General features: G+C 38.0%; 1 protein-coding gene across 6 annotated transcripts in view; it reads left to right on the forward strand.

The window, feature by feature from the left end:
- The window catches only part of Fam204a (family with sequence similarity 204 member A), a 32,226-nt gene extending 16,303 nt beyond the window's left edge, over positions 1 to 15,923 (forward strand). For all 6 annotated transcript variants that reach the window (XM_059255790.1, XM_059255783.1, XM_059255785.1 and 3 more), the window contains 3 exons: positions 224 to 313; positions 14,314 to 14,420; positions 14,895 to 15,923. In XM_059255790.1, coding sequence (XP_059111773.1) covers positions 224 to 313; positions 14,314 to 14,420; positions 14,895 to 14,946 — 249 coding nt within the window. In that variant the 3' untranslated portion in view covers positions 14,947 to 15,923. The remainder of the gene's footprint in view (positions 1 to 223; positions 314 to 14,313; positions 14,421 to 14,894) is intronic.
- Positions 15,924 to 16,298: the final 375 nt, after the last annotated feature.

Genomic DNA, 16,298 nt, shown 5'->3' on the forward strand with positions numbered 1-16,298 from the left:
CTTTTTTACTGTTAGCTTAAGAAATTTGGAGACCTTGACTAGTCACTGAATGTTTCAGAAATGTCTTATTGATAAATGGGAATTGATGCAAGCCTTTATAGGGTTATTGAGAGGACTGAATGGATGTTGCATTTGCTATAGTCCTGTGACATAGTCTTAATTAGCAAGTGATTTTCTGTCTTGCCAATAATTTGTTTTGTCTTGTTTTTTTCTTTCTTTCTAGTCAGGCCTTGAAAAGAGGATAGACCAGGCTGTGGAGGAGTGGGATGTTGAGAAGGCTGAAGAGCTCAGCAACCAGCTAGCTACTCGAGAGGTAAGTCAGACTGATTCTGATTTTCTTTTTGCCCTTATTTTTCTCTCCCTTTCTACAGTTTATTTTGAAATGAAAGGTTTTGTGCTGACTTTAATGCTTTAACTTTATTCTGGCCTAAAAAATTGATATTTGACCCTAGTTTTACCTGGCTTCAGCAGGTTTTTTGTTTTTTGTTTTGTTTTGTTTTTTCCTTTTCTCTTTCCTTATTTTGTTTGAGGTTGGTGTTGCTTTTCAGGTATGATTAGAAGGGTGCCTTCATTTTTCCTTTTTGTCTGCCTCAGTTGATCCTCACGAGGGCAGCTATGTGTTCTGCAGTCACACTCTGCAGCCTTTTCTTAGTCCTTGTTTACAGTCTTTTATTGTAGATTCTGTACATACTGCTCAGTCCTACAGGTTTTCAGCTAATTCTCCTATAGTCTGCAGTGTAAAACTAAATAGATGCATTTAATATCCAACTGCAGGTCACAAGATACTTCTGACTCACCCTTGAAGGTGGGGTTCCTGTAGACCTATCACTCATAGTTGATATATTTTCCTGTTCTATAGTTCCTTTCTCTTTATAGACTAAAAACTTGAAAATCCGTATTCTAGTTTTTATTTTTAGTACCCGATTCCCTGTAGTCTTAACCTGTAATACTCCTTGGTGTTTAGTTACATAAAACATCAGAGTTCATTCATGAAAATTGCTGGCCCTTTCTAGTGTTCTAACTCACTTGCAGGCTTTTTGTTTTGTTTTTTTCTTTTTCCCAATCTGAAATTAGAAAGTTCTATTTCCATCAATTATTCTGTGGAAATACTGTTGCATTCTTCCATATCAGTTGTCTAAAAATAAAACTCATCATTTTTTTTTTATTGTGAATTTTTTTGTGTGTGAATTTTTGTCTGTGGGCCTTAAAAATCTTTTGGATTTTGGTGTATGGAGTAAACAAATTCAAAAGAAAGGCTGAAGGCTGATGATTCCAAAATCACCTAAGACACTTAAGAATTTCAAAATTGTCTTTTTTTTTTTAAGTCTTTAAAAAGAATTAGTCACATCAAATATTTCTGTGTATAATGTTTATACATATGTATTAGTGGCTAATATAAAAGAAATTACAGAGCTGTGGGTATTAAGGGCATTGGCTAGAAATAGCATGAATGAGAATTATGTGGCTTTGAAAAAACAAAAAATAAGTTGACATTTTAAACTGGGTATGGTGGTGCATGCTTGTAATCCAAGTACTTGGGAAGCTGAGGCAAAAAGATTACTGTGACTTCAAAGCCAGCATAGGTTACAGAGTGAGACCCTATTTCAACCAAAACAAACTCTTCACATTTTGTGAATTGCTCTATTGTGGTAAAGTACAGTAGAATTTATGCTTGTAGCCACTTTGAGTGTGTAACTGAGTTGCATTGAACACACTCACACTGTTGTGCAGAGTCTCCCACTGCCCATCTCCAGAATTTTTTGCAAAACGGAAACTCTGCAACTTAAATTGTTACTCTGCAGTTTCCTCTTCACCCTGCTTCGACAGCATACCTTTGCCTCTGCATTCAGTGTCTGTAGATGCTTCATACTGGCATAACAGGTTTAGAGATCATTGTGTTGTAGTGTGTGTCAGAATTTTCTTCCATTTCAAGACTGATTGATACTCTGTCTCATTTGCGGTTATTTGTGCCATTGTTTGTACATTTAATTGCTGGTAGACAGTACTCTCACAGTTTGACACAGACATGCTACTGTAAACGTGAGTTACCAGCATCTGTTTGAATCCCTGTTTGAACTTCCTTGTGTATGTACCCAGAAATAGAATTGCTACATCATTTAAGAAAAAAAATAAATGCATGTCAAACATTTGGTATGTTTTTAATTTGTGAGGATGCTATGACTCAGCATAGCCATCAAAGCTTTGACATGGTTACCTTGCTGAAATATACTTGTATTTGCTTTTTTCTTATAAAGTATTCTACTCTTCCCATCTTCTAATGCTTCATATGCCTACAGTTTGACAATTGCTCTACTTTATAAAAAAACAAAAGTGTCATATTTTGATTAAATGTAGCTCTTGTTGGATATAATAGTATTTCATCACAATTTTGAAGGGGAAAGATAAAGTTCGTTTAATAAAATGAACTTGAAGATGTATTAAATTGTGCCCCAAGTTCAGGAGGATTTCTGGTTAGCTGTTGGTTATCTATGGCTTCTTCAGTATGAGTAAGATCCCTATATGTCAGTCTGTGCTTTCACTCAACAAATGTGTGTGTGTGTGTGTGTGTGTGTGTGTGTGTATGTGTGTGTATGGGGGGTAGTGGTGGTAGTGTGGTCCTTGGAACACAGCCGTAGGTGTGCAGTTGTAAGTAGTGACTTAGTTTCTTAACAGTATAGTTAACTGCTGAGATAGCAAGATTATACCAATTAGTGAATGTCCTCTGCAGATTTTGACAGGGTGGCCATGGAAACATGAGGAAATGGTGAGGAGGATCAGTGCTTGTGGGCTTGGACAGGACCTCAGGTGTTAGATGTCTGCCATGTCTCTAAGGATTCAGATAGAGGAGGACATCAGGGTGGGACTAGGGAACAGTAGGATCTAGGGAGGCTTTCGAGACTGGAAAGCACACAGGGCACTAATAGTCAGTCAGTGGGTTACACCCTTCCTAAATTGGTTGTAGAAGCTAATGGCAGCCTACTGTGGATCAGGAATGAAACCTTTGAGGGAGCTGGAGCTTAACTGTCTCTCTACTGTGGAAGTATCTCACCCTGTGCTGGTTGTTGACCAGGTGTCTCTCGAATGGCTTGAAAGATTCCAGGGCTGTTTCGTATTGGTTTGGGTTGCTGGTCTGGGTTTACTGGATAGTTGTAGTAAAGCCCAAGACACAACTTAAGAAAAACCAGCAGGATTATAGTTTGTGATTGCTTGCTGATTTTTAGAAATGCTGTGTCTGTCTTCATTGCACTCTTCAGGATTACAGGACTCAAACTTGTGCTCTCTTGCCTTTTTAATTTCATCCTGTTTTTGGAGGACCCAAGCATTGTGTACTTCGACCTCTTCCAACTACAAAGGTAGCTGCCACAGCAGACCCCTTCCATCAGTCAGTTGTCTCTGACTTTTTGTCTTGTTGAGGAAAAGATAAGGCAGGGTATAGTTTATTACCTCTTCTACCTGAAACCAGGGAAGTTTGCAGAGAAGCATCTGTTTTACTGCAGGTTCTGAGTTCCTTTTAGCAGAGTTAATTATTTCATTTGCTATTAAGGAAGTTGTGCAATTTGAGGCCAGAAAAATGACTTGGTGGGAAATGGTGCTTACTATACAAGCGTAGCAGCCAGAGCTTGATCACAGGAATCTATGTAAAGGTGAGAGGAGAGAACTAACTTTGTAATTTGTCTTCTCATCTTCACACACAGTGAATGACCCCATACCCACACCATATACACATATAAAGATGTTAATAAGAAAAAAAAACAAACGTGCCAACAAGTTGGCTCAGTCGGGAACCTGAGTTAGATGGCATCATCGTAGAAGGGGAGAAGTGATGTGGGTGTGCACATAAAGACATTTAAATTTTTAAGAGAAACCTACAAAATTTGTAACTTTATTTAAATTTGCATTAATTTCCATACTAGCAAAGGCATTTCCTATTCTCTAACACTGTATTCTGTTGCAGTGTTCCTTTGATCTAGAATGGCTGCTCTGTCCTTATTTTTCAAGACCTTGTTTTTGAGGAGAAGCCAGGTAGTACACACCCCTCAATTTTGTTTTGTCTAGTATTTCCCCATGATGAGTCACAGAAGTGACCTTGGGGCCTTCTCAGGCTCTCCAGAGGCACATGCTATCTATCCCTTTGTGCCACTTTTTGATGGTTTTACTTTGATGAGGGTGATACTGCTGAGTTTCTGCACTGTACAATTACTGTTTTCTCCTTTGTGATGAATAAATACTTTATGGAGAGATAGTTTAAGGCTGCACATCTTTCCTTGTACTTTCATCTGTTTCAGCATCTGTTGCTGGTTCTTTTCTTGTGTAGGGAAGTTATTATTGTGATTGCCAGATGACTTTAGATCTTTAAAGCAATGTTTGACTTTACTTTTAAAAAAGATTCGTTTTAATTTTAATTGTGTATGTGTGTGTTCACTTGTTCATGTATGAATGTAGGTGCCCAAGGAAGCCAGAAGAGGTGTCAGATCTCCTGGAGCTGGAGTTAAAAGTAGTTGTAAGCTGCCTGATGTGGGTGCTGGGAACTGAATTCTAGTCCTCTGCATGAGCAGCAAGTGCTCTTAACTTGGAGCCATCCCTCCAGTTCCACTTGAGAGTACTTTTCTTTTTTTTTTTTTGTTTTTTGTTTTTCGAGACAGGGTTTCTCTGTGTAGCTTTGCGCCTTCCTAGAACTCACTTGGTAGCCCAGGCTAGTCTCGAACTCACAGAGATCCGCCTGGCTCTGCCTGCCGAGTGCTGGGATTAAAGGTGTGCGCCACCACCGCCCGGCGAGAGTACTTTTCTTACATGGCATACCAAGATTAAAATTTAGTTTTTAAGTGTGAGGAATTAGATTATGGATTGTTTTCTGAATCCATATTAAATCTCATGAACCTGGATAATTTCCCAAATGGTGTGATAGGTTGGGAAGGAGTTCCATGTATATTCTGTGCCAGCCTTGTTTTATTAATTCCACCCTCGCCTTGGTGAGCTGCCTTGCTATGTACATGTTTGACTGCCTGAAAAGTTGTCCAGAGCTATACCTCTAGTGTTTTAGAAATTTTTAGAAATAGGGATTACCCACCCACCCACCCACCCCGAGACAGAGTTTCTCTGTGTAACAGCCCTGGCTGGCCTTGAACTCACAAAGATCCGCCTGCTTCTGCCTCCCAAGTGCTGGGATTAAAGGTGTGCACTACCTTGCCGACTAGAAATAGGGATTCCTTTGAAGATACTGGTATTGTAGTTTGGTGTTTTCTTATCTTGCTGTTTTAGAAGTTGTAATTTTATAATGCTGACTAGGAGTTTTATTTCAAGATCTGTCCTTTCCTGACACACTCCATGACAAATGAAATTGCTTTGGAAATACTGTTTTTAGCACATGTGAAAATAACATTTTTCTCAATTGTCTTTTTACTTTGATATATATTTAAGCTGTGTTCTGGTAAATTCAGATGACTTATTGTGAGTTCAATGAATTCTGATTAAAAGAAAAGCCAGTAATTTATCTCCTGGATAATTGAAAGGACAGCTGGGTCATGTTTGCTATCCTGACATAGACTCAGGAAGACACCAGTGCTGTGCCCACCTTTTGAGCACCTGTGATGAGTGTCCAGTCAAGAGGAGCTTTGGCGGGAAATGGTGCAAACTTTAGATTCTCATATTCACCCCTTAGTGCCAGTCACTGTGATGATGAGATGGGATTTTAGAGAAGTATGAGTTTGGGGCAAAAACCTTTTATGAATAGAGTGTATATATGCATGGTAGGTGTCCTTTTGAAATTCAGGTAGATTGGTTTTTAATAACAGCACCATTTGCTTTTCTCAAGAAGCAGTGACTGGGACCTGCTGATAAAGCCTTTGCTCAGAAGCACAGACCCCAGAGTTCTTAAAGCCCTTTCCAGCCATAGGTGAAGCTCATTTTGATGTTTAACATTTAAAAGCCTGTGAAGAGAGTAGGGCAGCATCAATTTTGAGAAAAAAGAAGTTAAAAGTAGAACCACGTCTGTGAATAGACCTAGAAAACAGCCCTTAAAGAAAGTATGTCAAAATTAGGCTGTTGGTGTGCTCTCATTGTGACACAGCAACCACATAATTTCCCAGAAACGTGTCCCTCAAATTTGTGGTGACTGAGTTTGTGTGGAATCTGGTTTGGGGGAAGGGGTGACTTAAAGTCTTATGTCTAAGCCTAAACTGTGCTGTGGCTTTACTTTGAGAGTGCCCTCTGCCCATCTGCCCATTCAGTGCTTTAGCAGTTTCTAAGGAGAAATGGACACACAGACTTGGACTGGTGTTACACTGATGAAACTGTGCCAACTTGAAAGAAATGTTTCTTTAAACTCTTGTTTGGGGCATGTCTGTCTGAACTGACCTCTGACTTGGCAGGGCATTCTGCTCATCTCTCACCCTTCATCCTTAGCTGCTGTCTTTTCTGACTCTTTATCTTTATAAGGCACACTTCAGTTTAAAGAGACCTGTAAAAACAAATACTTTGAAATTCAGCTCTAAAGCCTGAATTTAATTTAGTGGGCAGCAGTTGGAGCAACTGTTACATTTTGTAAAAAGGACTTTTCTCTAAGCACCTTTCTGTGGAGATAAAAACCAACTTCAGTTGGTCGTAAAACAAGATGTTCCCACCCTCAAATGAGTCACCCCTCCTTTAACTACATATATTCCTCAGATGGACTTCATTTCTACCTGTCCAGTGTCAGGGCAAAATAGCCCTCTTCCTATTTTCCTGAATACTCTTTTGGGAAGAAATATCCTGAAACCAAGCTTATGTGTTAAAACTGCTCAGATATAATGCTGAGCAGTATATTCCAATTAACCATTATAAAAATACATTGCTGGAACATCTAGCCCTGCTGAAGAAGGGCAGATTCTTTCTATAGTTGTAAATATTGTGATTTCTGGCATCTGAAGAGTGGATAAAAGCAGTAAAAATATAGTACAGATTTTCTACATACATAAATACACACACTAAGAATAATATATATATATATAAAGTATATACAATACATACATATATTAAGAGTAAATGTCATATCTTTCTTCCAACCAATATTTTATGTTTATGGAAAGGCTATATTGCAGTTAGCAGTGACAAATGCTGTCAACCATGAATTTTCTCTAAAAACAGATGGTAGGTTTTACTTACAGTCATTTTGTGTGGATATCTGCAGACTCTGGAAAATATATTTTGTCTTTTAATACTATTCTGCCTTCCAGTCTTGATGTTTTCTTGATTGACTTCTCTTTCTAGTAGTAACTACAATTTAGCACCATTTCTTTTTGGTATATCTCACTGGTGGATTGGCAGTAGGAAAGAGGATAGGGCACTGAGGAGGAAAAGCCCTCTCAGGTAAGGGGCTGTTGCTACTAAGCAGCTGCACCAGTTCCTAGAGGAGATGGGAGCTCTCTCCTTGGCAGTGTGTGTCTGCTGAGGATCATCCAGGACTGACTCCTTTTCATTAACTTTGGTCATCTCTCTGCCTTTTAATTCAGACGTTTTTCCCTGTTACCCTCTTGTTGTCAGCACATAGTTGTAGGGTCTTTGACATGGTAGTTTTAATTTTTAAAAGCCGTATTCTCCTTAACTCTAACAAGTAACTCAGTTGTTACATGTAGAAGAACTTAGCACAGTGTGTGGAGTAAGTCTGTCTGACCCTGTGAGAGAACGTGGATGAATTCCTTCACATCTAGTTTAAAGACATTTTCTTCCCATAAAAACCCTGTAGCTTCGAAGTCAAAGCATGTTGGCCTCAGAAAAGTAAAATTGGTATTTAGCAAAGGACATCTCTCTGTGGTTTTCAGGTGTGCTCATTCTAATCTTGTTGCATTGTGATGCTTTCTTTTAACCTCTGGGGTCTGGCTGGGTGCTCACCTCGAATGGCATTCCTTATGTGCTGTCTTAATTATGTTTATCTGTGCTTTTAACTAACCTTAAAAAAGATTTCAGATGTTACAAGTCTAATTAAAGAGACAGACAAAGCACAGTTTATACTGTAGATTTTTTTCTGCAGTTCAATTAATCAGCATGTTTTCTCTTTTAATTAAAACCATTTTAGTAAATTAAAGCCCACAGCAAAACACATATATAATTTGTTTGTAATTAGCTCTTAATTGGTGGTAGTTGAAGCTTAGCACCCTTGGTTTCTTTCTTCATGATTGCCATTTTATTAGCAGCCAGTCATTAATTAATCTTTTTCTAATTAGCTTATAAAACTGTTGATGGCACATTATTGTAAATGTGATTTTAAGTTCAAAGCTTGTTAATAGGCTTTCTTACTTAGAAGAACAGAGATAAAGAAATTGCTGAAAACAGTACTACAGTTCTTTCAAAAAATTGTCTTTTTTATGGGGGCTGTGTAAAACATCTAACAGCTTATGGTTAATTTTTTAATGCCTTTTTCCCCTTTATGAATGGAATAAGTTGTTGGAATATAAATGTCAATATCCTGGAGTAATTTCAACAGTGTAACATCTTTTCCTTCTGCTTTGGAATATTGTAATCAATGTATAATTTGAAGTTATTAAAACAGGAGTTAGGTAAACTATTTAACTATTAAATCAAAGTTGAGTATATGGATCATATACTCAATGCATATGTATATGTGTATATGTGCATCTATCTTCCTACTGTGTTTTAAATCAGGATTTGTTGGTTATGCTTTGAAATAAACTGGCAGGAGTTATAGGTATGTATAAGTATGTATCTGGTTGTACGTCTAGACACTAATGTGATACACAAACATAGGCAAACATGTCAGCCTGTGTATGAACACATTTCAAGTTGACATTGAAACAAGATGCCAATGATACAAAGAAAAGAACTTCATTGAAAATTCAGTTAATGGTGAGCTGCGTCATAGCTTGGGCTGTTGTCAGAACATTGGCATCCCAGGTGTAACCATGGAAAGACCAATGTAACATTTACTACGGCAGATACCACCTTAAGCTGGGATTTGCCTGAAACCTATTAGCCTTGTTACATCCTTTCTTGAAATACACTGGCATCCTGAGTTGTTTTTAAAAATCAATTATTGCAAAGTTTCGAAACTTAATTTTAAAACACAGCAGAACTGGCCATTGGAAATGCTTGTTCTTCGCTCTTGAACTTTGTGTGTTATTTCAACTTTGACTGTTTCTTTGCTTGTTTTTCAGAAGGCATTTTACGATGGCATGTGAGAGACACTAGAAAGGGATAGCTGACAAGGAAAAAATTAAAAATTGGATAAAAAGTAAATGAATAATGTCATATTACTAAAAAGATGAGAGGCTAATTTGTGCCGACTTTTTGCTAATTTTGTTCAAGCTTCAAAATGAGGAGCTGTCACCCGTTCTGTGTAGCGCTGATGACAGTGCCAATGATCCATGAAATAAGCTGCCGCTGGCTTTGTTCTGATAAGAATGAACAAATCTGCACAATGTTCGGCTCCCAGAATCTCATTTTCATACTTGCATGCAGGCTAAAAGAAATAAGCTGTTTGCAGGCTTGATTAATCAGACATTGGAGGGTTTTTTGTCTCTTTGATCTCTTTCGTCTCCTAGGTAACTTGCTTGACATTAATGTTGAGCTTGAGTAAAGACAATCAGGAATTGTCGACCAAACTGATATAAAAATTAAAGACCTTAACACTTTAAGTACTCCAGTAATGGTTCCGCTTTACTTCAGAAAACATCTGTTTTCATTTAATTAAAGAACAAAAGAGAATGGCATAAATATTTTTCATAGAGACCTATTATTGTATAAAAAGTTAAAGTATGATAATTGGTATTTTTAAATAAGTGCCTTGAAAGTGTTCAAAAGAGAGGAAAACTTCATAACTCTGTTACAAGCTAGTAATTTTGAGATGACTAAAATATTTTATAAAATGGATAAGTAGTTTGTAGCTGCGCTAGATTAAGCTGTTGGAATCAGATGCTTCCAGTGATTATCAGGAAACTTTATGACATTTGCAAGAGGTGCTAACTTGATTTTGAAGGTTTTTTTTTAAATCTGCACTGTGTTTATAAGGATGTGCCATTGTATCTGTTTTACGACCCAATATGATTTACACACACTGAACCTGTAAAATTGAAAGGAATTAAAAAAATGTCGCGGTGCATTTGCTTGAGGTTGTGCAGGCGCTTTTACAAATCTTCCAAGTGGCTGTAAAGATGAATGCCTCAAGGGTCCAGCCAGGGCCCTGCTTTTCCAACCAGCTAAAGCCCTTATCTTAAATCCAAGCAAAGTACCATTAATCTTTTTGAAAGACCTTTTATGGCTTTTAATATATCCCAAATTAGAACATTTTACACCCTTGGTTCCTGAAATATGGTGATAAAAAGCCTTTAGAGCTTAATTTTCCTTACCGAATGCTCTGACCAATTTGCAGTTCTTTGTGATAATGTTTAGACACCTTAATTAAAATGCAGCAAAATATTGGATGTTCTATATGGAAAATGCTGATACTTTGGCTACACATACAAGAAATTCTGTATGTATTTTTATTCATTAAAAAAGTCTTCTCACATTGTGTTACTATAGTTATCTGATGACCCCAAACTGTTTTTTTTTTTTATTTATTTTTTTATTTAATATAAAAGCCATTGACCAAGCTTTTGGGATGTTTACATCGGACAAGAAGGTGCATTTTTCTTTTATAGAAGTGAAAGGATGATTCTTGTCTGCCTATTTTATTTGTTTGTCATAGAGAAATACAGCACAATATTCTTTTATATTCTGATACTCAAGTTTGTCATCTTGACTGAAGAAATACATTTCTTCTCAACTTCCTCTTCATTGAAGGCCTTATTATCCTTTTGTATTTCCAGATATCTTTGTTCCATTTATTTCTCCACAGAAATAGTGAAACACATTCATTTAAACATTCGAAGGTCAAAAACTGCTATGGATTTTCATCATTACAAATCATACGGGTATTTTGTTTGTTGTTTTTTTAAAAACCACAGTACATGGAACAACCTTGTTTTAATGCTTATTGGTTGAAGAACATTCCATTTAATCTGGCCCATGGTCTAAAGTCGGTAGATAGTACGCCCTTATAGGAGCATTGACTGAAAGTGCACCTATGAACCTGGGAGTTTGTTAACATAGTTCACAAAGTGATGGAGCCTACTATGCAGTGTAAACAATTTCTAAAAGTCTCTACTAAGTCTTGATAGTGGTCTCTGTAACTTTGTCATGATGCTGGTGGTTCTGGATTTGGTTTTATTTTTAGCTTTGTAGGAACACTGGAAGCATTTCTATTTGGCTGTGGTTGCATGGAGAGTAGTCCATTGGAACACCAAGGTGCTCCTTGGCTTGTCTGTCTTATATCTGGGGAACTCAGATTAGGAACTTCAGTAAGTTAAAAATACAGAGCTATAGCTTGATTTTACAACAGTTTGGGAAAACAACTTTCACTCATGGTAATGGTATATAGCAGATATGGTTCACATTATATTGTTTCTTACTTCAGGTAGAGGCTGAGTTTAAGTATAATAAAAAGTAGCTGAGAGGTAAATAGGACTTTGACCTGGGGGAGTTGGTAAACTGTATCATACATCATTCTTTTATTTAGTTTGTAATGTGTAGGAATGGAATTAACAGAGAAATACAGATATTGAGGGAAATGAGGCAGGAAAGAGATTAAATGTAAGTCATTCAAGTGAATGTTGGCATTTTGTCGTGCATCTCAAACTTAGGTCACAAGCTGCTTTTTGTGACAGAAGACAGCTTCTTAGGTTAACTTAGTGCTCCCCATGTGTCCAGTTTTACCCCCACACTTCCCAGTCCCCTTGCACATAGCTGCAGCTATATGATTAACTCTGATCAGAAACAATGTCTGTGTTACTTTACGAGCCAGTAAGAAACCCTCCAGTTCTGCCACATAAGGAGATACTGGCACCACAAGATGTATGAGGACCCTGCTGTCTTCGGGTTAAACTGAAACAAATAAAAGTTATTGATATTTAGGGATTTGTTTGATACTGCACTGGCCATTGCACTAACCTGAGCAGCAGGTTCTAACTTAATTTGTTTTCATGTATGATGAGTACATAGGTTTTCAGTGGATGGGAATTCCGTCTTAATGAAAAATGATGCCACAGTACTTTCTTTGAGTTTCCTGTTCTGAGATGTAGTGTTACCCAGCCCCTTGATTAGTCTTTTTTAATCTCTGTGTGTGTGTATACGTAACTATGTACTATGTATGATTCAGGTGTAGAGAGAACAATCTTGAATGTCGGATCCTCACTTTGCATCTTTTTTGAGACAGGATGTCTTGTGTCATGGCTCTCTGCCTTCCCTTCCCTTCCCTTCCCTCCCCTCCCCTCCCCTCCCCCCTCCCCTCTCCTCCCCTCCCCTCCCCTCCCCTCCCCTCCCCTCCCCTCCCCTCCCCTCCCCTCCCCTTCCTTTCCTTTCCTTTCCTGCTGTGCCCTACAAGCTTCTGGGGATTCTCCTGCTTTTGCCTCCCATATTCCCCATAGGAACAGAATTACAGATGCATTTGCTGCCATGCCTGAATTTATAGGGGGGGTCCAGATTTTGAGCTCATGTCCTCACACTTGTATGGCAAGAATTTTACCCAGGGAACCATCTCCCTGCCTAGTTCTTAGCCTTTTTTTTTTTTTTTTGTGGGGAAGGGGGAGGTTAACTTAGGTGGACTTTTCTGTGATAAAGAGCTGGAAAAAGAAGAGAGTTAACAGAACAAAGCCAGCATGGAGGCAGCCATATTTCTTCCTCATCCGTTGTGTGAAAGGATGTCCTGTATGGCTTAGTGCTGTGTCTCCAGTGGCTAGCAGAAGCAAGCGTCTGTGCCTTCATGAAGGTTATGGAGTAAATGTTCTTGCACAGTTGTGCAACTAGAATTGGTTTGGATTTTGAGAAGATGCGGAGTTTGCTCTGCTTTGTCAAGTGGATTTTCAGATCCTACTTGGTTCTTTCAGTGGCCTTACTGCTGTTAACCATATCAGCACCTTGGTTTGATTGTTACCTTTCTTCCATCGAGAGAGAAAAAGACAAGAGTGTTTGTTTCCTGAACTGAAAAACCAGGTCTGTTTTTCTCACATTTGTAAATTCCAGACAGATCTTGATTACCACTTGCTCTAGAGGAGGTGTTGCCCAAGATCAGCTGAGAGATGTGTCAAGCATTACAGACTTCATCTTGCACATGAGCTCTTCACTTCCAACCATGCCTTCGTAGGCTGTCAGCCAAGCAAATCTCTGAAACTCAGGTTTTGATAGGCTAATTTGAATGGCTTCCTATGTTTCCTGTCCATGAGTCTGCCTGTCTTCTAATATGTGTTTAGTTGAATGAAGGAATAGAAATGCCCAGAAACATCTGAAAGATTGAAAGCCTTTGATGATTTAAAGCTTTCTTTGTTTTTGAGACAGAGTCTGGCTATGCGGCCCTGAATGGCCTGGTGTTCATTATTGCAGCCCAGCTTTGCTTCACTGGGCAGCTTCTCTTTGCTGGATTCCAGGTGTGTCCCACCATACCACCTGACTTCACCTCAGTTCTTAACGGATCTTAGTCATACACATGGATGGATAGTTTACATTAAGAACCTCCTTATTATGTATTGGCATTGCTGTTCTGGAGATGCTTCCTGGGAAATACTTTGCAACCTGGCAAAGAAATACAGAGCAAGAACTTATAGGCTGAGCTAAAGAAGTCATCTGGATTGGGGTTCATGCTAAATGAGTCTTGGAGGGCCAGCAGTTAGCAGTCAGGGAAGCATGAACAGGGCTGCTGCCTAGGGAACAGCTAGGTCCTGGAGTCCAGCTTCTTTACTTTCTGACTCCCCTTATATTCTTTTCTCTCTCAGAGCTGTTGCCCATCATGCAGAGTGCATTTATGAAGTAGTAATTAGCTTCCCCATGTTTCATTAATCCCATCTGTGACTGCCAATCAGAGCTTCTGATCAGCATGAGATAACTGGTGTGACCATACTGAGTTGCTGTAATTCTAGCCCAGAGCAAAGAAAGTTGATGTCTCTGTCAGTCTGTTTGCAGCCTTATCAGGGCAAATTCCTGTTCAGCCTACAGAATTGCTGAGATAGCTTGAAGGGCCTCATTACTACCTTTGTGGACCCTCAAAGGGTCTGAGTTTGGGAAGGATTTCCATCCAGGAGATGGTGCAACTGGGGTAGAGGATCTTTGAGTAGTGGAGAGAAATATCTATGTATTTGTAATGCTTTGTTCAAGGGGACCGAGCATAGGATTTATTTCTTAGACACAGCTCCTGAACCATGTGCTCCCAATTTTTTTGTACTATTATGATTCTTACATTAGCTAGAATATTTCTTTTAACATTTGTTTCCTTTTTTCTTTCATAATTCTTAGCTCGGTGTAAAAATTTCCAAAGCAATTGCCTGCCATAAGTTTGTTAAAGCCAAAAAAGAGGCTGAAAACTCACAGGCTGCTCGAAAGAAGAAGAAGCTGGCGTGGGGGTAAGTTCACTTAAGATTTCTGTCCTGAGGTGGAAGAGATGGCTTAGCTGTCAGGAAGACTGGGGTTCAGTGCCAAGCACACACATGGTGGCTCGTAACTGTGTAGTTGCAGGGGATTCAATGCCCTCTTCTGGTTTCTATGGGGACCAGGCATGCATATGGTAAAGAGACATACATGCAGGCAAAACACTCAGTCATGTAAAGTAGTAATAATGTTTAAAAATTGAAAAAAAAAAAGTCATGATTCTATTTACTTGGTAGGAATTTCAGGAAGTCTGCTTATTTATCGAATATACTTATCTAATAATGTTTTATGTCTCAGTGGAATAGTTATGAGGTTGTAAATCTGGCAGCATTTCCTCAGCCTGTGGTGTTTGTGAAATTTGAGACACTTTGGTCACTTACTAAACATGTTATTTTAGTAGAGTATTTTATTTTAGAAATAAATTGAGATTTTTATGTTCTTCATTTTAGGTTTGAAGCGAAGAAGAGATGGGAAACTAAAAGCAACATGGGATATATGTAGCCTTGCAGAGTTCTTCAGGACATTTGTTGATAGGCTGGCATGCTTCATTTATCAAAAAGCTTTTTCTGCGTAGGTTAAAAATGTCAGAAAATTGATAAGGGTAGAAAAAAGATAAGCCTAAAACTTGGGAGCTGATTATAAACTCTTTGTGGTCTTTTTTTCTAAGAAGTTTGTGAAGGAAATGAACATTTTTATATTTGTGTAAGAAATTTTAAGCATATATACAAGAAAAAAGGATAAGGTTTTATTTATTTGTATAAGCCTACAGTTTAAAATCAATTTTGTGTTTCATCTGTTGGTCTAGTATAGCCTGTGAGGTCCTTGTACTTCCTTATCTGTTCTTAGCATGACTGCAACTGTTTCTAGAATTGAGTTTTTCAGAATGGCTTTTGTTTATAGTGGATTAGTCATAAATAGAAAAATTCTCAATTGTTACTGACTTTACAAATGACTTTAATGCTATAAGAATAATTATTGATTCTTTTTGGAGGCAGTAGAATTAATATTTTGTAGTCCCATAGTAAAAGCAATTGATTAATTTTTGTGTAATGTCAGTGGAAATAATTATAGTAAAAAGTGGACATAGTGTATCTGGAGAATGATTTAAATTCAGCTTTGCCTAGAAAATGTCTTTCTAAATATCTCTCAACCATGTAATTCTTTAAATTACGATTGTTCTTTGAAAAGGAAATGGTCTGATTGTGTTAGACAAATAGTTGTAACTCAGGATATCATAACTTTGGATCGTCCAACAGCTCATTTGTTTTTACCTCTTCTCCCGCTACTCCTTAACAGATGGAATGAATTAATGAGGCTAAAGAGAGAACTAATACCTGGGAAGTCATTGTCCTTACAGTCCTAATGGGAAGAGGCTTTGAAAAGTCATTTGATAACTGGCAAGACTAAATGTGGACACTGCGAAAAATTAGATTATAATTACATTATTTTTATACTTAAAGCAGTAACAATTTCATTAACTTATGGCGATACGTAAATTTTCTTTATATAAAGAATAAGTGAATAATTTGTTGCTCTTTAAGAGTCCAAATGTCGCCGGGTGGTCATGGTGCACAGAGGCAGGTGGAACTCTGTGAGATCAGGACAGGCTGGTCTACAAAGTGAATTCCAGGACAGCCAAGGCTACACAAAGAAACCCTGTCTAAAAAAAAAAAAAGTCTAAATGTCAAATCTTGTTTCCATTTAATTGAGAAAAAACAGTGTACAAAAAGCAAGATCTAGGAGATTGGATATCCAACCCACTTGTCTTCATACCTTTAAAAGGTATCCATTTATAAATGTTCCTGAGAACTGTTTACTTATAGTAACCTATGTCACACTCTTGGTGAGTGAAT

Source organism: Peromyscus eremicus, chromosome 1 (genome assembly GCF_949786415.1).
Source record: "Peromyscus eremicus chromosome 1, PerEre_H2_v1, whole genome shotgun sequence".
Classification (NCBI taxonomy): domain Eukaryota; kingdom Metazoa; phylum Chordata; class Mammalia; order Rodentia; family Cricetidae; genus Peromyscus; species Peromyscus eremicus.